A 24,680-nucleotide genomic window follows, 5' to 3' on the forward strand; every position below is an offset into this window, starting at 1 on the left:
CTAGTCTAGCGCTTGGCACAATAAGTTCTCCATAAATATTTGTTGATGTTCACTGCACTTCTCCCAGACAATGCTTAGGTGTTACTTTGTCAGGAAAATCGCGATGTGGAGTGGGAGATATTAGTGTCTCCGACTTCCTTAGGGGAGAACGGGCTAGAAAGACAGCGTTCTTAGGACTCTGAATCACCTGTAAGCCTGGCATAGTAAACGCAGCTCAATAGGAGGGGACTGGGTTTGATCCTCTGAAACTTCCCGAAGGAGCCGTCTGCATCCAAGGGCGGCCAGAGGCCAAGAAGGACGCTGAGCTTTCGTCTCCTTTAAGAGGCGTGGCCTCGCTGTAGCCACCACGGGAGTGATTGGCTGAAGCTGCCTGCCCGGGGGAGGGACTCGGTTGCCGGGGAGTGGCGCGGTGGCCCCGCGGAGACTGCAGCGGCTGCGCGGAGGAGCGAGGTGCTTGCTGGGCTGGGGGTGGGCGACGGCGCCGGGGGCTGCGGTGAAAGCTTCGCATCCCGTACAGTTCCCAGAGGGGAGGCGCCGTCGCCATTGACGCCTCGCTCGGTGAGCGCGTCCCGCTCGCCGAGCAGGGCCCCAGCCGACCGCCGGCACCATGGGCCAGTGCGGCATCACCTCCTCCAAGACTGTGCTGGTGTTTCTCAACCTCATCTTCTGGGTGAGCGTGGCCGGCGGGCGGGAGAGGGCGGGGAGCTGGCGGTGCGGCCCGAAGGAGGCCTTGGCTGAAGGGCCTGTGGGGCACAGCGGGGACCCAGGCTGGGCCGGGGCTGGCGCTGAGGAAGTGAGGGAGCGAGGGGGCCCTGTGGCGGAGGCGTGGGGGGAGGGGGCCCGGCTTGGCCCCGGGGGCCGCTTCGTTAGATCCCTCCCTGGCCGGGACGAAGGCTCCGGGCGTAGATGGCGGTGAGAGGAAGCCCTCGGGGGCTTCTTGCGGCCTCCGCTCTCGGGCCCGATGCCCCCGCCGACGAGCTCTGTGTCAGGGGCCGGCGCTGAGAGGCCCCCCCCGGCCTCCCCCCTCCCCGGAGCAGCCTGCTCGACGGAGAGCTCTCATTGCAGATTCTTTCAGGACACCAGGCTCGAAATATGATATTCCCCAAAGGGTCGGGCTCCGCTTTCTTTGTCGGGGCCCAGAGCCCTGGCAGCTCCAGTGGCAGCCCCGAGGCGTGCGAGCAAACGGTGCAGAAGTGCGGGGACGCTACCGACTCAGGGGTGAGGGATTTTGCCTTAGAGCTTTTTGTGTATGGAGAACTGGTTGACTGGTTACCATACCAGAAAACGGAACGGTTTCAACTTTAGAAGCCAAATAATTCTGTAACCAAGAAAATCAGTCTGTTTGTTTGGTCCTGGGGGTGGGTAGCCTGAGATGATAAACCTTGGTTAAATGTGACTTGGATGTCACAAGATCTCGAAAGCGATGAGTTAGTTCACTTTCAATAAAGGGTGGCTTATGAATTTTTTGGACACGCCCTCAAAGAAAGGGGTGTTTATAGCCCCTTCATCTTACTTCAGGTCCTTATCTCGCCAAGAACTTTTGTAATAACCTGTGTTATTCCTGTCAGTCTCTCCACCCTCTAGTTCATCTGGACCTTGCACCCAGATAAATCTTATTAAGCATTTCTTCCCTCACATCACTTTATTTCATTAAAAAAATAAACACCCGCCCACACCCCAAAAGCTTCAGCAGTAGATTAAGGTTCAACCTCCTCTTGGTATTGCAATTGACTTCCTCACCATTGACCATGTTCTTAAACACTTGCTGTCCTGGACACACTTCCCTGTCCCCAGTCCCCAGGACACTTGAACATTTCCACTTCCCATACTTTTGTATGCCCCCATTCAGCTCTTCTCACAAACATACCTAAATTAGGAGGAATCCTTTCCTTCTTCAACCCATTCCCCCTTCCCCCAACAAAGGAGGAAACTTTTCATATCCTGACTGCTATAGCATAAAAGGATAATTACATATAATAAGGCACTTACTACACACATGCATTGCCATAGAGTCTTTCAGGATATTTATGGTGTGATGGAAAGAATCCTGACTGGTAGGGCCTATAGTACTGTTCAGAATCACCCACGTGTCATTGATGTTTCCATGATTTCTTCTTTTCCAATTAGAGCAGTGTTTCTTATACTTTAGTTTGACTTACAAGCCTTTTTAAAAGCTAAAAGACTTTCCAGGGCTCTCCACATGAGAAACACTATTAGATAAGAAGATTCTTAGGTATAGACTTAGCTTTGTAGCCTTAACAGTTCCTTGTGATATTTATGGGCATAACAGTTTGATTTTGGAGAAGAGTCTGTGTACTGTCAGGTGAGTTCTAGGCTATTCAAGCTCAGGGACTGGAATTGCTAATGAAACAAAATATTGGCAATGCAGGAGCCATTTTCTTTAAATAATTAAATTTTCATTTAAAATAGCAGTTAATTCAAAGGGTCATTAATCTTTGGAAACTATGTAAGTATAGGTACTATTGGCACTTAGTGAAGAAGGTTATGATGAACTTTAGTTGTGTTTTTCATAGTGGCTTCTTGCCAAGACTGAAGTTAAACTGTGTGGTAAAAACACTCTTTATCTAGGTTAGTAGGATAATAAAACCTTTGTGAGCTGTGAGGAGGAAGTTAAGCAGACATACAGGGAAAAAAATTGTGGCATACAGCAGGATTAGTGCAACATAACTAAGGAGGAAACAATATTAGATATATCTCGCACCAAAGTATAGTTTAAGGACCAACTATTGGAATCTGACGATGTTGGTGATCATAGCTAATATTTGAGTGCTTTTTAAACCCAGGCACTGTGCTAAGCACTTTACATGGAGTATCCTCATAACAACTCCATCTGGCAGGGAATATTGTGCTTCTTTTACAGATGAGGACATTAAAGTTTACGTAAAGGGGCACACGCAAGGTGGGGCAGAGCCAGCCTTCACACCCAGGTAGTCGTGTGCTCTAGAGCCGGTGGTGTTAGAGCAAAGTGGAATTTCAAAAGATTTGGAAAGGGGAAGGAACGCTTTAGGCTGTGTTAGACTCACTTGCTCTAAAACACCGATTTTAACCTTGTTTAGAACCTGCCCCAGCATTTAAACTACACTATTTAACTTGTCAGTTTAAAAAATTAGGTCATTATGAGGAAGTACATAAAACAGATGTTAACCTGTTCTTCCTGGGAATTTGTAATGCATTCTTCAGTTCTAATAAGTATATTCTTATACAGTGGCCCCTTCCTCCTTTTAATGCCATAATCTGTAAGTGGAAGAATAAGCATTCCTTACACAGAGCATCTCTAAAGTTTATCTAGGTTCCCTTGGGCAACTTCAGCAAAGTTGCCCACTGCTCTGTTGCACTGGCTCTTCACTGTTGATGGTAATGACTGATTGTTGATAAGTGTTAAAGTTTAATTGCTTTGTCAACATCTTTAAACTACACCTCTCTATATCATGATATCCTGGTTCCGTTGGCAGCTTGTTCAGAGAGCTATGATGTGCAAATAGATATGTACTTGAAATACTTAGGATCGGTATTAAATGATCTGACAGCCAAAGTTGTTAATGTTGACTTGGTGTAGATTATTTTGGACAGTGCAGTCTAAGGAAGTTACTATGGAAAGGCACAGACGAAGGGGAAACAGTGGTTTCTAAAATCCTGAAGGTTGTCTTAGTGGAAATTGAGAGTGCCTCATCAAATTTCAAAATATTAGGGCCTATAGCATGAAAGGTAATTTTGGACTAGTGAAGGGATGTACAGCTTGGATCTCTTTGTTTTTTATGGAGTGACATAGCTTTAAATGTAAGTGTATTAGTTGTAGAGCCATGATAATTTTTGGAAGACAGGAGTGTTTGAGTTACATGACTAAATTTTGAAGGCTGTTGGAATAGTTATTAACCTCTTCTCTAAACTGCACTTTTGCACTAAGGTCAGACAAGAGTCTTAATTCAGTGGGTCATTTGATCTGACCCAGGAGGCCTCATCTAAAATACGTTTAAATCAGTACTTTATAATTTCAGGTTTTTATTCTGGCAAGTTAATTGAGTACTTAATGAAGACCCATGTTATACAAATTACCTTTACTTTTTCTACGCTGTGAGAAAAACCAATTGACTAGTATTTATTTTGCTCATATGTATCTTAGGCATTATAGGGACTACAAGAGAAAGCTTTGTCCATGCTTGCAGAATTTATAGTCTGGCACATCTGTTTAGGATGTTGTTTTTCATCAGTATGAAAGGCCATAGTAACACTAACACAGCTGTGGAGTGGGAAATACCACAAGGTTAAACACCTTTTAAATGCTTTTGGAAACAACTTTGGAATGTGTCACCTTCACTAATCGTCATTCACTCATATGAAATACCCTTTACATACAAATCATATTTAAAAGCCTTATATAAGCATTAAAATTTACCTTATCTTAAAGTTTCATATTACCCTTCCCTCTGTGAATACATATAATTAAGGAAAATTGCTTTGTTAAACAAATACAACACAAATGTTTAAACACCTACTTTGTGCTTATATTACTGATAGAATGGTGGAAAAATGAATATCTCTGTTCTTACAGAACTTTTTTTTTTGGTGGAGCAAGGCAATTAAAAATAAGCAAGGAAAATATCAGATAGTGATGTGTTATGCGGAGACTTAAAACAGGATGATGTGATAGAGTGATTGGGTGGCTGCTTTAGTTTGGCAAAGAAGTCTTCTCCAAGGAGGTGAAATTTAATCTGAAATATGTGAAGGAACAGATTTTGGGGTGATTTGGAGGAGATGGGGGACATTTAAGACAAGGAACAGCCTACAGGCCCTAAGGCAAGAATATACTTGGTGTGTTCAAATTACCAAAAGAAAGCTTAACTATACTTTCATGCTTTTGTTTAAAAGATAAAAATTTATAATGAAATATTTCAAGGAAGACTTCTTCACAAATCTCCATATACATATTTTGTGTTTTGTAGCACATCTTGCACATTTGAGTTGAGAATATGATACTTTTAATTGGGAACCTTCATCAAACATCCTGGAATTTGTTTCTCCACCTCCTGTATTCCCATCATCATAAATGACTGCTCTGACAAAGAGTATGTCATTGGAACACACCTTCAGCTAACATTTCTTTTTTCATAGTTATTTTTCAATTCACTAGAAGAAAAGCAAGTTACGGTATATATTAGGAGACCTATTTCTTAACTTTGACAGTTAAGAAGATGAATGTTTCCAGTCTTACTACATTCTCAGTCAGCTGTCCACCATACCAAGTGCCTTGTGGCTCTGAGTAATCATTAACTGGAAGAGAGTGCATAGCATTGGGAACTTAGTCAGGAAAGCTCTCTTTAGTTGGCAGTTTAAGGAAGAGGTTGTTTATTAGCTCTTTAGGATATTTATCATGCTTTGAAATATTTTAATGAATTTTATTCCATAAGATCCAACTTAGGATTTTTGCAGAAAATTTATTCCATAAAATTTATACTTGCATCAAACAAGTATATTCTAAGAATCATTCACTTAGTAAATACTTGTTGAATATCTGTGCTTTACATGTTTCTGAGAAATGCAAAAAGGTACAGTTCCTGCTTTCTGACAGCTTATAGGAAGAGGGATCAGACAGGCAAAATCATTTAATATTCTATTGAATTTAATTTCCAGCTGCTCCTCCCCCTCCCCTTCCCCCTCCTCCTTCCCCTTATACTCAAGGAGAGTCTCAAGTCTTCCTTTAAAAATATCATCTCTTTCCTCCTTCCCCCTCCTTAGTAGTTTGGTAGAGTCAGTAGATGAGAACAATTATTTGCATTGATGTATTTGTTCTTGATTTACTAAAAGGGAACCTATAGTAAATGCCGACATACTGTATTTTACATTGTTGCTGCTACTGATTAAACACATAACCCAAGTAAGGACAAACTCTACTATTATAAAGCTTAAGGACCTCAGGCTCCAGTAGTAATAACTGACTCTTTTTACAGTTAGAGTAGGGTGTGAGGACAGAGGGTCTCAAAGAAAAATCTATGTTTAAATTACGTTCTTCTTCCTGGAGCCCTGCCATCTGAAAATATTTAATTTCCATGCTGTTAAAATAATTTGGCTGTGGCAGTTGCGGATCTCCAATTTCATTGCAACCTGAACGTTTGGGGTCTTTCAACTCGGGGATATAAATTGGATTAAATAGAACAACTTTGTTAAGCTAGATGAACAATGATTATAAAAAACCAAATACAGAAACAGTGAAAATAGGACAAAATTGAGGAACATGACCTTTGGAATATCATCGGAGTAATATTGGTTTAAAGGATTAAAATACTTTTTCTTTAAGAATAATGGCAGGACTTCCCTGGTGGCGCAGTGGTTTCGATCCGCCTGCCGATGCAGGGGACACGGGTTCGTGCCCCGGTCCGGGAAGATCCCACACGCCGCAGAGCGGCTGGGCCCGTGAGCCATGGCCGCTGAGCCTGCGTGTCCGGAGCGTGTGCTCCGCAATGAGAGAGGCCACAACAGTGAGAGGCCCGCGTACCACACACACACAAAAAAAGAATAATGGCAATATTGATGGTGATATTGATAATGATGGCAGAAGTGGCTTACTGTCAAAATTTTACCCCTCCAAGAAGGGTTTGTTTGTTTGTTTTTTACTTGTCTCCTTAATAGGTGACATTTATGGGGGGGGGGAAGATGTGTACTGAAAGGATAAGAATTGTGTTAGATAGTCAGAAAACATCTAAAGATGAGTCAAAGCCAGGCAGACCCAAGAAAAGTGATAAACAGGGAAGATTGGCAGAAGTGCCTAAAATATTTGGAATTGAAGAGATATTTTATGTTGGTGGTTAAGGACAGATCTAAGAAATCGTTTCTGAAAGAACAACAACAAAGTCTCAATTTCAGATATAATTTTAAATATTTACTTTTATGATTATGCAAATAATATATTTGCTTTTTAAAGAAGACACTAAAAAGTATTTTAAACTAACGTTACCATAATTCCACCACTCAGAGACAACCAGTATTAACATTTTGGTGGGGTTTTTTTCCTTTTTTTTAATGTCTGCATGTAAGTGTGTTTTTCCCCTAACACACCACAAACATATTACTAAATTATGCTTGAACATATTTAAGGGCTATAATGCAAATATACCTCTGGATGCTAAGGTTTTTTCTTTTGTTTTCGCTATTATAATTTTGTTATAATATTATAACATTTTGATGAACATACCTTATACAAATCTTTGTTTCCATCTGACTTATTTTCTTAAGAATAGACTCCTAGAAGTGCAGTTAGTAGGTACAAAAGTGTAAATGCTGAGGCTAATAATGTGTTGCCAGATAGTTCTCCAGAAAGATTATTCTATATTATGCTATACTTCTGTGGGCTCTTCCCTCTGTACCCTTACATATCTTTGAATACTGCTTGCCTTTATTATTGACCAATTTGTTAGGTTGAAAATGATATATTTTAATAGCTTTGGAAATTCTTGGTTAAGCGTAGCTTTAATTTCTGAAAGAGGATTTGAAATCTTTGGGATAGTTTTTTTTCTTGAGTGATAAGAGAGTAAATAAAATATGCAGGCATTGGACTTGGTAAGAGTAATTATATTTAATGATACGAAGTATTTCGTCAGAGTAAGTCAGAATTGAAACAAATAGGTTTGACTAGAGAATATTATGGTAAGTGGAATGCTGAAAGATTTGAGGTGATTTTAAGACACTTGTAATGGCATGAGGAGGGTGGAGTTTGGAAAAGCTTTCAGAAATGCTCTGCATAGAATTACCAATGGGTTCTTTGTAGGAGAGAAGCAAGGTACATGAAAAACGAATATGACCGTACAGGAGACTCTGAATTAAATGTTAAAAGATAGGTACATAAGAGGGATTTCTGCTGCTGTTTTTCCCCTCTTTACTTTGAAATCTGCATTCTTACGAAGTCTAGAATACATGGTGGTTTTTGCCAGGTCTTTCTACTCTTTCTCCCAACATTCCAGTCACTTCTGCTTTACCAATTGATTGTTGGAGGCAAATATCACACTGAAGGAGTAGTTCTTGCAGGCAACAAGAATTTATGAGACACTGTGCTTTTTAGCTGAATGACTTCAGACGGTCCCCTCATCTTTACACTGTCCTGATTCTTTCCCTTCTACAAGTGAATCCATGACTACTGTATACCACTGCAAGAAAATCACTCCTGTTCTTCTTTGCTTTATCTTCACTCATATGCTCTGTGGGATGTGGGATGCACCTTCACATTTCTAAATTTCCATATAGATGCACTTTTCACAACAGAGGTGTTTTATTTCCTGGCTTGTAACAAGGCCGTTTTGTTTTTAATGTTCCCCGATTCCAGTGGCAAGTTTCACTGTGGTTGATGTGCTTCCTTTCATTTCATATTCCTTCTTCCTTAGAAAAGTAAAGAATTTAGGAGTTTTGTGGATTTTAGCATTTCATCATCTTTCACAGAGGATTTCAAAAGTACAAAACAATTAGTTTCTAAAACCAAAACACTGGTTTCTAAACTGTAGAAAAATCAATCTTACATGACATTGAAATTTCTTATATTAAAGGGGCTTCACATTGGTATGTATTGAATATGTAGTGGAAGGGTAAAAGGATAAAGTGAAGTGTCATACTTCTGGAACTCATACTTCTAAAGTTTTCTGACAGGTAGCTTTATTTCTGGAGGAACAGCTTGGGGTTGTGCAAAAGCACTGGCTTTCCTAAAGTTTTAAAATTTTGTGACTTAATTTAGAACATGAGTTTATTAAAAGGTAAAGAAGAACGGTTTTCAAAAAATTCTTTTTTCTATAGTTTCAGCTCTCAGCCTTTCCCTTAAATTTCCCTTCACTTATTTGTAAAAAGGATGAGTATTTTTAGTATACTGTCCTGGCACAAATCCTCCTTATAGGCTCAGATTTTCTCAGCGGTGACTAATGCAGTTCAGCTGCTTCCAAGTTCTACATTTCATTCCCTCTGCACCTCCTCTTCCCCCCCTGCAGCTGGTTTGTTGGCAAAGCCCAGATCCTTTGATAGATCTCAATCCCAGCATTACCGTTCAGAAGAATTTAACCCTGCTTACCTTTTAGGCTTTCTAATAGCCACAACTCCTATATCAAAAATCTGCATGAGTACAAAGTCCCTAGTTAGGAATTACTTATAACCTTCTTCCATTTACCATATAAGCTCTACCTATGTTTTTCATACTGGTGGTTGGATGTCATTAAAGCAGTTGTTTATTGCTGTTTTTAGGTCTTCAGCTGTTGTTGGGACACCTTCTCTATATTTTCAAAGTAAATGATGTCATTTCATAAATTATTTATTATACAACTTACATTAAGCACTATATATACATGTCGTTAAAAGAAGAAATTTTTGAAGTTACCTTCAATTTAGGAGACAGTCTCTATCAGTAATTTGATTTATATAGTTTCATATCAGCAAAGAGTGCAGTTTCTGCTTTGGTGTGTGCAACTGCTAAGTTGCTTCCCACTGTATGTTGTCAAAACAGAAGCGTTATGTTTTCAACTCTGCTGTGTGATTTGGATGTTGACTAGTTTGCAGCCTGGGAAAAGCAACTGCTTTCAAGACTATTAGAAAAGAACAGGCGACTTTACAAATGGCATTTCCTCCTAGCGTTCCATTGCATTTGTTATCTGTATGGGTGGAGGATGGCCGCACTGGAAGCATTTCACTTGGCCCACTCCCAGGCAGCACCAAGTGTGAGTCTTATAGAGATCTCTTTAGGTTGAAAACTCATCATTTCATGTTTAAAATGCAAATGGTTCTTCACTTTCCCATGCTTCAGATTAATTGTTGAGTACATATATCTTCCAGTTTTATCCTGTTTTTATTCAAATTTATGTGGTCTTAAATTTCATTTACTAGCAGCTCAAAGATGGAATTCATTTTAATTCAAGCCATTTAAGAAATGAAGATTGCCTATTAGAGTAAGAAAAGCTAAGAATCCAAAGGACAGAGAGATGACTAGTGAAGACAAACTGGACAGAATTTGATTGCTTCATATTTAGTATTCTTCTAATTCTGTTTGGGGACTAAAAGTATTTACTGTAACAAAATGTGTGTGTGTATACACATGTGTGTTTGTATATCACACATATGTAGTCAAGAAAAAGTAATGTTTGGTAAGAGTGTTAAGTATTCCATGTACTTCTGTAGTTAATGCACCCAGACTATTAAGCTGTTTCTCCCCTCTCCCCTCTCCTATGCCTTCCATCATCCCATAATAATATGTCACCAAAGTAAGTATGTCAGTGAACTGAGGGCCTTTGAACAGGTACAGTTGCTGTAGGTGAAGCATTTATAAACTAATGTATTCCAGATGTCATGGCCATCATGAATTCAGTAAGCTGGATTAAGTTGTCAAATCTTGTTTGAATGGTGGACTAAAAACTATAAGCATTGGACTGAAGAGAGACAAAGCAAATTCAAACCAAAGCTTTATGATTGAAATAGGAGGGCAATTTCAAGGGACTGGATGAAATGAAGTGTACTCTGAATTTTGATGAATACCTTCTATGTGCCAGGCACTGTTCTAGGTGCTGGATGGTGGTACAGGGCTGAAAGACTGACAGGCAAAGTTTGTGCCCTAATGGCATGCTGAGACATATATAGTTATAATTGCAACAGTTGTAATAAATGCTCTGTTAGAGCTGTGTAGTGGGTGGTATGTGACCAAGTGCACCTAATCCAACCTGAAATGGTCAAGAATGGCTTCCAAAAGGAAGAGGTGATATTTAAACTGCATTTTAATGGGTGACAAGGAGTTCCCAGGCAGATGAAGAGAGGGCATTCCAAAGAGAACAGCAGAGGTAAAGAAGTAAGAGGATATGTGGTACATTTGGAAATAACAGCTTTCTGTTGTTCAGGGTACATGAGAGGTAATGGAGTCTGAGCCTGAAAAGCGGGGAGGAACAGCTTAGTTTATCAGGGGCCTTATTTGCCTCATCTTGATTTTAAACATGCTAATGCCTTGATCTGTTTTATATTTTTAACAAAAATAACTGATCATATAAAGAACATATTATTAAGGGACAGGGAGGGTCAGCAAGTAAGGTTTAGATGAACAATGGTAAGGCCCACATTAAGACAGAAGCACTGCAGAGGGTTGAAGAGAAGGTACGGTATTCAGGTAGTGTTTTGAAAGTAAATCTGAAGGAGTTTGGTGATTGATGGGATGTAGAGGTAGGACAAAGAAAGAAAATAGAGTAACTCTCAGGCATTTGACTAGAAGAAAATAACTGTCTGGTGCCATTTGCTCTGAAATACGGAATATGAGGGAAAGTTTAATGGAGTGGGCAGGAAGGCAAAGAGGGTTTGAGGTAAGTTGAGAGCAAGGTGTCCGTGGGGCTTCCAGATGGGGATGTGTAGTTCTGAGATGATGGCTTAGGTAGAGAGCTGCAGTGGCTGGTGAAGCCATGGCTAGTATAGCCCAAGGAGAGCCTACAAAATGAGAACTATTTAAATAGGGCCGAAGGTAGAACCCTGGAGATTACTAACATTTGTCTGGTAAAGAAGAGTCCATGAAGAGAAAGAGCAAGCAGTGAGAGAAATAGGAAGGAAGCCAGCAGTGGGCCCTCTTGAAAGCCAGAGGAGAGTTTTAAAAGAATATGTGTTTTTGGACTTCCCTGGTGGCGCGGTGGTTAAGAATCCGCCTGCCAATGCAGGGGACAAGGGGTTCGACCTTGGTCTGGGAAGATCCCACGTGCCGCGGAGCAGCTAAGCCCGTGCACCACAACTACTGAGCCTGCGCTCTAGAGCCCGCAAGCCACAACTACTGAGCCTGCGAGCTGCAACTACTGAAGCCCACGCATCTAGAGCCCGTGCTCGGCAACAAGAGAAGCCACCATAATGAGAAGCCTGCACACTGCAACGAAGAGTAGCCCCCGCTCGCTGCAACTAGAGAAAGCCTGCGTGCAGCAACAAAGACCCAATGCAGCCAAAAATAAATAAAATAAAATAAATAAAAATTTTTTAAAAGCTTTAAAAAAAGAATATGTTTTTTTAAATTGCCTCCATCATTCTAGTTGTGTCTTCTCTTTTTAAAAGTTCATTATTATTATTTTTTTAAATCAACTTACTTTCTCAACTTTCCATAAATGGGGTCTTTTTCTTCCAGATCTGAATGATTCTATTGGCCTGGTATATGAAAATATACTGATGACGCCCACGCTTACAGGGTCCCACAGACTTAAGAAATAAACCGAGTTTCCAGGTTGAGAGGAGTTAACGATATTTCCGGTATCATTGTGGAGGCTAATTTGAAGATTAATGATTTATGTGTTAAAATTTTGAAGAATGGTGAAATAATTCTTTTCATGTGAATGTCTCATAGTGCTCTATAAATGATAATTCATTAAACCAAATGTTTTAACACTTAACCTCATACTGTATTTGCTCATTCACATAAAAGCAAGCAGCATTGGGTTGTCAGTATTGTGCTGGTACACAAAGATAGCAAAATTGACAATGATAAGAGGAAAATGTATGTAAAACTCTGTAACTGGAGCATTGTGTCTGGAGCAGCAGCTGTTCCATGACTTTCTGCATTCATTTTCCCTTTAGGTGCTCTAAAACCTTGTTACTCAAAGTGTAGTTCAAGAATCAGCAGCATCAGCATTACCTGGGAGCTTGTTGGAAATGCAGAATCTCAGGCCCCACCCCCAGACCTGCTGAATCAGTCTGCAGTTTAATAAGATCTTCAGGTGATTCCTATTCATGTAGTTTGAGAAACACGATTCTAAAGAATAAATAGACCTAAAGGGTTTGTACAGTTCTTTAGTAATGTAGCCCTCTAGCTATGAAAATGGTAAATTTCATAGTCTCAACTAGGCCAGCAAATGTTTTAGATATGGGTATCATGGTTATTAGTTGCTATTGTATTTTCTTTCCCCAAGTCATTAGGTGGAGATTATAAATGCAGATTCTGGCGTCAGCTTGCCTGGGTTCAAATCCTGCCTTTGCCACTTGTACCCGATTTCCCCGTTTGTTGGGGGCAGTCCCCACCTACACACTGACCCTTATTGGACATATACTTGAACTACAGAAGCCCTTTGGGATGTGTGTGTGTTTTCATTCTTGTCATCAGTCTTACTTACTGGGTTCATGGTTTCTTGGTCCTAGATGAACCAGCAGTTATCGAAAAGTAGATGGAGCTTGGAAAACTTTACAACTTTAGTAAGGAAATGCTCTTACTAATGAATAATTATCAGCTTCACAGAAAAAAACGTCTACAAAGAGATTTAAGAGTGGTGGAAAATCTCATTGAGTTATAACATGCTAAGAAATAGTGGGGATTTTTACCAGCAGGGGTTGGAGAATTTTACCAGTGCTCTGACCTTGTTTTCTACAGGGAGCAGCTGGCATTTTATGCTATGTGGGAGCCTATGTCTTCATCACTTACGACGACTATGACCACTTCTTTGAGGATGTGTACACTCTCATCCCTGCTGTGGTGATCATAGCTGTAGGAGCCCTGCTCTTCATTATTGGGCTAATTGGCTGCTGTGCCACAATCCGGGAAAGCCGCTGTGGACTTGCCACGGTAAGTTAGCTCTTCACTGATCACATGTGTCATTGTAGTATGTGGGAATATTCATTTGTGTTACTTGCTTGAATTGAGCATGAAACTCCATTTTCGCTTTGACTCTCTTTATAATTGGAACAGAATTAGCACTTGTCTTAAACTTCTAGCAGTTATCTCAGATAATTGCTTTTTATCGAGAGAGTATTTAGGGTTATTTTTCATTTGTATTTAATTTTTGACAATGTTCCCTTACATTTTCCTTACAGTTTGTCATCATCCTACTCTTGGTTTTTGTCACAGAAGTTGTTGTAGTGGTTTTGGGATATGTTTACAGAGCAAAGGTATGTTGTCTACTGGAATGTATATGTTTTAAAAGGTGGCTTAAGTGTTTCAAGTGAAATAGAACAAACTCATTTTCAGAGTAAACAATTTCTTTTGCCTGACTTCAGTTTAGCCACTGATTTGAAAATGTATGGATAATTAGAAATTATATGTCAGGACTTCTAGTCTCATTTAATATAGCAAAGTGTTAATTCTACTACTGTCCTAGTTTGTAGGTAGTTTTCTTTAAATGACCATAGGATGATCTGCAAATGAATAGTTGGTCAGCTGAGAACTTTGTTCAAATTTCCTCAGCCTATAGATTCCCTATATAGATTCCCAGATTTCTGTTTAGAAGAACTAAACTGAGGATTTCATTTTCTATTGCCTCTTTTTTAAAAAAATACGTTGGTCCTGGACATAGAAAAAGGTGATTGGGAGTTGTAATCCTGCAACTTGTTCCTGAGGAAAAAGGTGTCCTACCAACTCAAACACTAAGGCAACTATTGCCAGCCACTCCCTTCTTGCCCGTCTTTCCTCTTTTCTGGTCATTTCTTCTTTCCTTTCCCCTTTCTTTTTGTATTTTGCCTGCTTTTGCTTTCCATCTACAGTACCATTTAAGGCTAAACAGGCTGCTTTAAATTAATTTGGGGATAACTATAGACCTGTTATAAAGGCATAGTAGGGTTATTCTCATAGTAGGGTTATTCTCTTATGATTTTGAGTCAAAGGCATGATATGCCAATTTAATATTCAACCATTGCTACCTAAGGTACCAGAGACAACTATGCCAAAAAAAGAATGCAGTGGATTATGCCCCTACCTATGATCTGGTTATCAATTTTATAATCTTACCACATCACCGATAAAATTACCAAATAGGTCTAATCATCTTAGAAGGGTAAGGAAAATCTGGTACAAGCAAACTTTATTAAATGACACTTTAGTTGCCACTTGGCAATACATTATGAAGAGTTTATTTCCTGTCTTCTCATTCACATACATCGAACTGCAGCTCTTCATAAGGTGCCACTTCTAAGGACTGATTTTTTTTTTTTAACCTGCTGATTACTTTTACATATTTGCCCAAGTCTAATTAAACGTTAAATAAGTAAAATGGAAATAATATTGGTATTTGTCCCAAAAGTATCTTGTGGGGGCTTTTAAAGTTGTTTAATTTTTACCTCCTTTAGGAAAGGAAAATGAGTAGGTCTTCTGAGAACCCACTGAAAAATTATTTGAAAAAGGAGGTGGTCTGTTTATAAGTTAGGACACCTATCTCAAGGCTCAACTGCTTTCTCCCTCTTGAATAAATTGGTAGCCTGCCATCTTGCACACAGTCTTCTCTGTGATTGCTTTTAATCTGTGTGATATAATATGTCTGAAGTTTTACCTGAATCTACATGGAGGGAGGAAGGGAGGAAACGTTTTTCTTACAAGAAATTCACAGAAATATCTTGCCACTTTGCACACATGCCATTAGGACATTTTAACTGGAGCCTTGACTAATGTTACTTCTACCAGTATTTTTGAGGGACTGAATTCTTTGTTTTGATTCAGGTGGAAAATGAGGTTGATCGCAGCATTCAGAAAGTATATAAAACCTACAATGGAACCAACCCTGATGCTGCTAGCCGGGCTATTGATTATGTACAGAGACAGGTGAGTTCTTCTGAGGCTAATTTGTTTTTGAGGACCAATCACTGTTGAGCAAACATTAAACTTAACTCTGTTACTATGTAAATTAGCAGTATACATTTACAGCCATGGTTAGCTTCATGATGAGTCCAATAATCTTTTTTTTCTCAAGTGCAGCTACACATGAGTTGTTAAACTAAATGATCAGTGCTATTTTTTAAATATAAATTTATTTATTTATTTTTTGGCTGCGTTGGGTCTTTGTTGCTGTGCACGGGCTTTCTCTAGTTGCGGCGAGCAGGGGCTACTCTTCCTTGAGGAGCACGGGCTTCTCATTGAGGTGGCTTATCTTATTGTGGAGCATGGGCTCTAGGCACTTGGGCTTCAGTAGTCGTGGCACGTGGGCTCAGTAGTTGTGGCTCGCGGGTTGTAGAGCACAGGCTCAGTAGTTGTGGTGCACAGGCTTAGTTGCTCTGTGGCATGTGGGATCTTCCTGGACCAGGGCTTGAACCCATGTCCCCTGCATTGGCAGGCGGATTGTTAACCACTGCGCCACTAGGGAAGTCCAAGTCTGATAATCTTACTTTCGCCCTTGAAAAGTTTTTTTTTCCACCATTACCTAGTCACAGCCAGATAAGAAGCATCTGATTTTCCCTTAAAAATAATTAGCTAAAGAGGTGATAGTGGAAGAGAAGTACATGTCACAGGAAAGTTCAGCATCCAGATGGACTTTAGAGGAGGTGAGAAGTCTTCATATACGTTGAGAAAGCAAGACCAGAAAGGATAACAGACAAAACCATTAAAAAAAAATTATTGTAGATAATTTGAAACATACCTGAAGGTAGAGAGAATCATACAGTAGATCTTTGTATCCATAAACTCACCTCAGAATTGTCAGCTTTTTGTCAATCTTGTTTCATTTATTACTCCCACATATCATTTGCTAGATTAACTTAAAGTAAATCCCAGACATTTCAGACAAAATATTTTCAATACTTTGTCATTGGAAATAATAGTTAACTCAGGATTAGATATTTAACAGGCAAAGTGTAAAGATTTTTCTTAGCTATAAACTACCCCTTGTGGGCAATATGATTTCTCAAATGGAGGTTCTAGAGCCATTAATTACATGTGGCTATTTAAATTAAAATTAAAAATTCAGTTCTTTAGTCACACTAGCCACATTTTAATTGCTCAATAACCCCATGAGGCTAGGTGCTACCATTACTGAGCATACAGACACAGAACATTTCTATCATTGCAGAAAGTTCTGTTGGACATCACTGGTCTAAAAGCAGCTTAAAGCTCTTCAGCGCATGGAACTCTAAAGTTCAGCACAGGGGTATGTGTTCTGTGACGAGTAATATCTCTGTTCTCTTCTCTGTTAGCTGCATTGTTGTGGAATTCACAACTATTCAGACTGGGAAAATACAGACTGGTTCAAAGAAACCAAAAACCAGAGTGTCCCTCTTAGCTGTTGCATAGAGACCGCCAGCAGCTGTAATGGCAGTCTGGCCCACCCCTCTGACCTCTATGCCGAGGTAAGTTCAGTTTCTTGGCCAACACTTGAATCTAGCCTGGTAGCTTTTTTTCTTGGTGAATTATCTCTACCTGGAACTTCTTTTCTACCTTCTTTTACTTGTTTTTAATGCCATTTAATTTTAATATAAATTATTTTCAAATGCATTATCTTTTTTCCTCTTTTAGTTTCTGTCATTTCCATTTCTGCCAGTGAGTAGTAATATGTGACCTTGCAGCTTTCACTTTTTAAAAAGACTAATGAGGATGACTTTGGGTGTTTTAGGGGTGTGAGGCTCTAGTTGTGAAGAAGCTACAAGAAATCATGATGCATGTTATCTGGGCAGCACTGGCATTTGCAGCTATTCAGGTAAGCACAGCTAGCCAAGGAGTTTTCAGAGTATACTGATTCTCTGATGTCAACCCTGAATGGTTTTAATCACTAAGTGCAGTTAATCTTTGTGTATATAGATAACTTGGAAGTGATTGAGGTACCAGACACCAGTTTCCAGCATCTTCCATTTCCTGTCTCTAGACATAGACCCAGAATGGTCCCAGAAACCAGAGATCTGGATGGGGGAACCATGTGCGAGGGGACTCCTTATCTTATTTTCTTGACTTGATTAGTGAGTGACCTGTTCAAAATGCAAACTGTTGTCATAATGTATTTTTGGGAGGTACTTCAGTAGAACTTCACGAATTAAAAAAATATCAAACTGCTGTATTTTAGCTTGGAAATGGAAAGTTTTATTTTAATCTTTTTAAAATTTCTCCTTCCATTTCTTGCTTTTCTGTCGTCAAGGGTTTTATATGTTCATATACATAAATCAAGCCTAGTGGCACTACACTAGTCTCTTACAGTAATAGGAGCAATTTTATCACTTTACAGGAAAGACCTTTAATTAAAAACTGAGGTTCTAGCCTCCCTTGTATTTGTGGACTTAGTTTTTTTAGAAGGACTGTCATCAAGAAGTCTGTTAGTTTTTTTAGAAGGACTGTCATCAAGAAGTCTGTTACACCACTTGGCATATTTGGAAATGTACCATGTCTTTCTGGTAGCTAAGGGGACTTGTCCCAGCTCCTACCAGTGAAAACAGTCTTTTTCCCCCTTAATAATAGCTGTACAAAGTAGCTGATAATAGTTTTAATTACCTGTCACTTTATCAAAAAAAAACCCATACACATCCTTTATCCCTCATACCCACATAAAAAAAAAGAAAGATGGCTATTTTTCTGCCCAGTATAATCTACATTCCTAGTTTCTTGGGTATATACGTTATATCTTAGGGATTCTGTTAGAGGAATATTACAACTATTTGAAAATGATTGAAAATCCTTTGCATCAGATGTAGTTCTCAGAGTGTTCTTTAGTGTTCTTTTAGTATGTTCTTGAAACATGCTTCAGGTCTAGAGAATCTACTTTAAGAAAGTTTTGATATCATTTAATTGTTAGATAAACCAATATAATTGCTAGTTTATATGTAAGTTGCTTGGCTTTTCTGCTCTCTGTATATTTGAACAGAAACTAGTGTATTGAACAGGAAGTGCCTTATAAAATGGCAAAAGGGTGAATGTTTACTTTGCTGATATTCAAAGAGCTCTGAAATGATTCATTAAAAAGCTGAGCTCTATTTGCTATGGTCTCTGCCCTTCTAAGCATTTATTTCGTGGCTCAGCATAGCAGTAATCTGTTGATCAGCAGGGGTGTACTTCATATTTTCTTTGTGTAAACACATTGATTTAGCTAAAAATAATGAAACATGGAAGGTCTCTTCCCAAGTGAAATCCTGATCTGTGCATTTTTAATGATTTTATGTGTGGTAATAAAGCTGCATGTATTAGCATGCAGCAAAAAAAGCTTTAGAACTGTATGGTGCTTTTGATCATGAGATGTGCAACATAGAAGACTGATGAAAATCAACACTTTAGATATGTCCCTCATCTAGTTAAGCTTATTAACCAGCCAGATATTTCTTCATTAAATATTTTTTAGTGGGGGCTAATAAATATTCTAACTAGTCTCTTAAGTATGCCTTCTCATATGCATTTTATACTTAAATCACCCTGACTTAAATAATGGCTGATAAAGCTTTGATGTTTTCAGTTCAGCAAAACTAAGTCAGGGATTCAGAGATTTTATAGCCTCAAAACCTAGTGGTTTTGAAAATTTAAAAACTGGTTTTAAAGGGAAAAACATCCATTTGAAATGAAAGAATTTTCTACTTTTTTTTTAAGAGTACCTATAAATGTTTAAACTTTTGATATTCAAAATCTGATGTAGATTGGTGCCATGTGTGTGGAAAGCCTGAGTGAAGGCAGAAACAACTCAAAGAGCAGGGAGCTTTTATGCTTGTATACTTATCCTGATAGAGAAAGAGCTAGAAGGATGCTTGGAGATTCTCCAGTCCCTGGTTTTAAAGGCCATGAAAATGAGAGAGAGCAAGGATAGCATGGCTTACGACCATCACTAAAGCTTGAACCCCGTCTCCATGTGTACTCTGCCTCCAATTACAAATTGAAGAATTAAGATTCTCAGAAGCTGTTATGAAATCTGACAGCAAATTGACACTTAGGCTGGTTAGAATACACAATGTAATAGCATTGAAAAATGATTAGCACTTTTCTTCGGGTTCTAAAGTGGGGAAGCTCTAAGAGCTATCACAGGAAATTCAATTTTAAGTAATGGGAAAGATTGATTTTTGGTAGTGTTGTGAGTATCAAAAATATTTAAGTGTTGTCTCCTTTGATTTTGAGTGTGATTTGTGGTACTAACTATTAAGCTACATTTCATTGATGTTCTAAGGCATAAAGGTGAATTTAAGAAGAAATTTTCTCATAAACTTAATTTACCAGTAAAAGCCTCTTGTTTGAGTGTTGGTCATCTGTGGGCCAGTCTAGCCCACCACCTCTTTTTGTGTGAGCCCCACACATTTTATGTATTGTCCATGACTGCTTTTTGTTATGGTGACAGAGTTGAATAGTTGCAGCAGAGACCAATTTTGTCTCTTGGTTCACAAAGCCTAAGATATTTATTGTATTGCCCTTTATGAAACATCTGCCCACCCTTGCTCTAGTCTTGTTAAGTGGTCTAGGTTTGGGTAGGACCAAAATTACTAAGAAAGAAGAACCTGAAAACTATAAGAGAATGAGATTTAAAAAATTTTGCTACACCCATTATACTGTTAGTTTCTTAATGAGCAAGATATTTCACTTCTTTGAGAGTAGCCAGCCTCTTAAATGAACAAATGATCAGCTATAAATTTTATATTTCAACAGTCTGGTCATAATAATAAAATCTAGGTTTTGATTTGGCAAGCTCTTAAGTGTCAGCTGTGGGTAAGGCTCTCTGCAAAGGCAGTATGGGGAAAATGGGAATTGTCAGTCTTTGGAGTCTCACAACGTTGGCATGTCCTTAAGATGGAATGATCGAAAGCAAAATTTCATAGAGAACTGGTTCCCAAGGCCCTGTTGCTTTTTTCTGGTCTGTATGCCAAGTGTGAAGGAGGTTGAGACTGTTATTTCCTTCCTGCCTCTTCTGACTTCTATTTTAATTCATTAAAACGAATTAAAAAACATAAATAAATAGCACTTCAGATTGGGCCCCCAGATAGTTAAAACTGAGTGGCTTGATTCTGACAGTCATTTTTAAAAAGTATTTCAAGTAATTCTTGCTTAAAAACTTAAAACCAAAGCTTGGGAATCGAATTCTTGAGTGGCTAAGATTTTTTTTTTAATTTTGGGGAAATTAATCTTAATTGTTAACTTTTTGAAAATTTCTTAATTGAAAAACCCATTTGATAAAATTTTCTTCAAAGGTACAAATTTAGTAAGAGGTAAGCCTCCCTCTCATGTCTTGACCCCAGTTCTCGAGTGCCCCCTTGCAGAGGCAACCACTGTTCCCAGTTTCCTGTATATCCTTCCAGAAGTAGTTTGTGGTTAGACAAGCACATAAATATTTTTTATGCAAATAGAAGCTTATAGGATGCAATTTTCTACCTTTCTTTCTTAAGATAATTGTATGCAGCCTCCAGTTTTGAGAAACAATGCAGACAGAATCCTGTATGCCTTGGTCAGTTTCCTTTAATGGTTAACATTTTGCAGAACTATTATATATCACAACCAGGATATTGGCCTTGATAATCCACTGATTTTTTTTTTTAGATTTCTCATTTCTATGTGTGTATTCAATTCTGTACAACTTTATGACATGTTTGGTTCTTGTATCCATCACCATAGTCAAAATACTGAACAGTTGCAACACTACGAGTGTCTGCCTGATACTCTTATAATTGCACCCACCTCTGTCCTATGCCCCCTCCCCCATACCCTGGTAACCACTAATCTGTCCTCAATATCTAAAATTTTATCATTTCAAAAGTATCATAAAAGGTACAAAAGGTTACATATCATATATTATATGTAACCTTTTGTACCTTCTTAAAAACAATATGCTACTGTGGCAATACAGGATTCCATTTTTTGGACATACTTCATAATTTATCTAATCTGCATTAATGGGCACTTATGGAAGTGTTGCTGTTACAGAAATGCAAGTAGTGAATATCCTCTGTATATATGGGCAAAGTCTGTAGCAAAAAATTTGTAGTCATGAAATTGAGGGGTCAGAGAATATGGATGACTTTTTGATAGGTATTTCTAAATTTTTCTCAGAAAAGAGTGTTTTCAGTGTGCAGTTCTAATTACCTTGTATAAAATACCTACTTCCCCATAATGCCACCTAGTGTATCATAGAGCATTTTAGTCCTTGGCAGTTTTTTAAATCACCACTTGCCTTTGTATTTACTAATCGTTTTTTGCAGTTGCTGGGTGTTATATTTGGACTAAGTGTAGATTAGTTCTCATGATGTGACTACTACAGGGGAAAGTTTCATTGCAAGAAATCACACTGGAGCTAAAATATTTGTGTGATATTTTAAAATCTGTTTTTGGAAAATTTCAATAATTGATGAGATTTTAGTATAGCAAAGCTTTGGAAATGGACCTGTAATACTTAGTGATGAGGTTTGCACTATAAGAAGTTATTGTGTAGTGCTTAATGTTTTTGTTTTTAAATTGTAGTATTTAATGTTCTTAAACAGACTCATTTCCAAGCATGAGTAGGGTTTTATCAAGTTTATTTAATTGTTTTTAAATCAGTGCAAGTTGATTTAATTGAAATTAAAGTCAGGAAAAAAAGGATACTTATTTCAGACCCCATTTTGAGAATGCTGACTCCTTCCGTAGAAGATAACCAACTGAAAGGAATGTGAGGAAGTGGGGATGGGAAGAGATCTTTTCCCCAAGCTAATCAGTAACTTCAGAGCTTAGCATTTTTATTGCTCAATTTAACATTGCCTGGGAACATAATTGTGTTTGATCTTATAGCTGTTCTAAGAATGTTTTGCTGTACAGTGAATGGAAATGTATTTCTTTAGGAATTAGATACTAAACATGTCTAGAATTGGCTTAAGATATTTAGTAAACTTTCAACAATATACACTTTTAAAATGTCTTTAAGGTGCTTTGCACTAGTAAGCACTCAGCAAATATTGATATAATGAAACTGATGAATTCAAGCAGCAAGTATATATCCTGAATGGGTAGAATAGCGGCTAATAAATAAGGGCAGAAATTGGAGAGTGTGACTTTATCATGGAGAATTCAGTTTGAGGACATCCTTTTTCTCTGTACATGTGTCTTATTAGTAATCTTCCACTTCAGACTTTGAGAGTCTTGTTTATGGATCGGGTACACTTTGTTGAAATTAGATTGACCCCATATGTACAGGCCCTGCGTTTTAAAAATCAAATAACTGAGACCTTTCACTGTCTGTGAAAAGTTAGAGCAGCAAATTAATTTATTTAGCTCTTTAGTACCTGTTTATATTTTGTAAGAAGCCAGGTCAAAAATTCTAGAATCGTTTCTCATCCAGCTTAATCCTCTCACTTATCCAAAATAACATGGCACTAGTAATCCAGTTTGCTACCACAGAAGGATTAGGCCTTATTAAAATAAAATGCTGAAGGAAGAGTGACCTTTAAAAAGTAATATGTATATAATACCACAGAGCCAAACCTAGATTTCAAAAATAGTAAATAATTGTGGAACAAAAACCTTTGAACTATACTTTTTGGTATCAGGATTGGTTTTCCCCCATAGGGCTTTTGGGCTACTCATGTACTGGGCTTTTCACTTTGTGGTTTGTTATAAAGTTTGTCTCCCCCAAATCCTGACGCTTAAAAACACCACCATTAAATTTGCTCACCATACATAGTCTTGATCATTCCACTCCCTAGACCTTTGCTGTTCAGTATTGTAGCCACTAGCCACATATGTCTAAATTTAAATTAATTTTAATAAAATAAAAATTGCAACTCCTTAGTTGCGCTAGTTACATTTCAAGTGCTCAGTAGCCACACGTGGCTAGCGGCTGCCATATTTGACCCCTCAGTATAGACTGTTTGCATCATTGCAGAAAGTTCTTTTGTACAGAACTGCTCTAGATTGAGGTGGGAATGGCACTAGGAGAGACTTGATTCTCTGCTGGCTTCACAAATTGTTTTTAGGTGTGAAGCAGGGAAGCTAAAACTTGGTACCTAGTTCCTAAAAAGATAATGTATGTATTTGAAATTGCTTCCATTACTGTTAGTGCTTTTTTGATGATTTGAGATCTTTGAACTTAGAAACAGTTCCATTGCCAACAAAGAAATATGCACTTGCAGTAAGAGGGTTTTCAGCTTTTTTTTTTTTCCATTGTTTTCTTCCCACAGCTGCTGGGCATGCTGTGTGCCTGCATCGTATTATGCAGAAGGAGTAGAGATCCTGCTTATGAGCTGCTCATCACCGGTGGAACCTATGCATAGTAGAAAACTCAAACCTGAGCTTTTTCAGTCTTGTTCTGATTTGGAAGGTGAATTGAGCAGGTCCACTGCTATTGGCCTCCTGAGTTCATTTAGTTAAAGCACACGTACACAGGTGTCGGACAGAGCAGTTTGGCTCTTCACGTGTCCACCTTCTTACCTACCCACCTGTGAGTTTCTTTTCCCCTGTTCTAGCTAACTCTCCATGTCCGTAAGTGTTTAAGTACGGTGGTAAATGTTCTAATCTCAGAACCATTTGCGAGTTGCGTAGTGTGGTAGAATTAAAGGCGGACATGAGCCTGCTTCTGTTACCTCCAAGCAGTAATGGGACTGCTGCTGAAGTATCACCGGGTCCTTTCAGACTTCACAATGGAGAACTCTTGGCCAAAGGTTTTTGGGGGGAGGGGGAGACAGTCAGCTGTCTGGTTAAAGTTAATACCAGATGGTGCCCCTCATCAGTGTCCTTTTAAAAAATATATACTATAGTTCAGTAAGATAGCAACTGTACAAAATGGCTAAAATAGATTTTAGAATCATACAGCGTGTATCTTGGTTCATCTTCAAAATCAGACTGATCTTTGAAACTAGCGGTTTTTAATCAGCTGGCTTTATAGGAGGAGTGTAATGTATGCACTACTGTTTTAAAACAATTAGTGTGAGTGTGTGTGTGTGTTTTTTTGTACGATTAAGCCCATTCATCATAAGTCTAAACTCGTTAGAAATAATGTACCCATGTAGACTAGCAAAATAGTATGTAGATGTGATCTCAGTTGTAAATAGAAAAATCTAATTCAATAAACTCTTTATCACCCCCTCAA

The 24,680-nt window shown here is 38.6% G+C and overlaps 1 protein-coding gene across 1 annotated transcript; it reads left to right on the forward strand.

Moving 5' to 3' along the window:
* Positions 1 to 372: 372 nt before the first annotated feature.
* Positions 373 to 24,680, forward strand: TSPAN3 (tetraspanin 3). The gene is made up of 7 exons (XM_059058938.2): positions 373 to 670; positions 13,352 to 13,543; positions 13,792 to 13,866; positions 15,407 to 15,508; positions 16,873 to 17,025; positions 17,289 to 17,372; positions 23,773 to 24,680. Exons 1-7 carry the CDS (start codon positions 608 to 610, stop codon positions 23,863 to 23,865), a joined length of 762 nt encoding a protein of 253 aa, XP_058914921.1. The 5' UTR covers positions 373 to 607; the 3' UTR covers positions 23,866 to 24,680.

This window comes from Kogia breviceps, chromosome 3 (genome assembly GCF_026419965.1).
Source record: "Kogia breviceps isolate mKogBre1 chromosome 3, mKogBre1 haplotype 1, whole genome shotgun sequence".
Classification (NCBI taxonomy): Eukaryota; Metazoa; Chordata; class Mammalia; order Artiodactyla; family Physeteridae; genus Kogia; species Kogia breviceps.

Excerpts from the sequence above, each read along its gene's own strand:
- TSPAN3 (XM_059058938.2), top strand. The coding sequence starts at position 608 with ATGGGCCAGTGCGGCATCACCTCCTCCAAGACTGTGCTGGTGTTTCTC. Across the intron at positions 13,544-13,791 it reads GCCGCTGTGGACTTGCCACG|TTTGTCATCATCCTACTCTT; the intron begins GTAAGTTAGCTC and ends TTTTCCTTACAG. Across the intron at positions 17,026-17,288 it reads CCTCTGACCTCTATGCCGAG|GGGTGTGAGGCTCTAGTTGT; the intron begins GTAAGTTCAGTT and ends TGGGTGTTTTAG.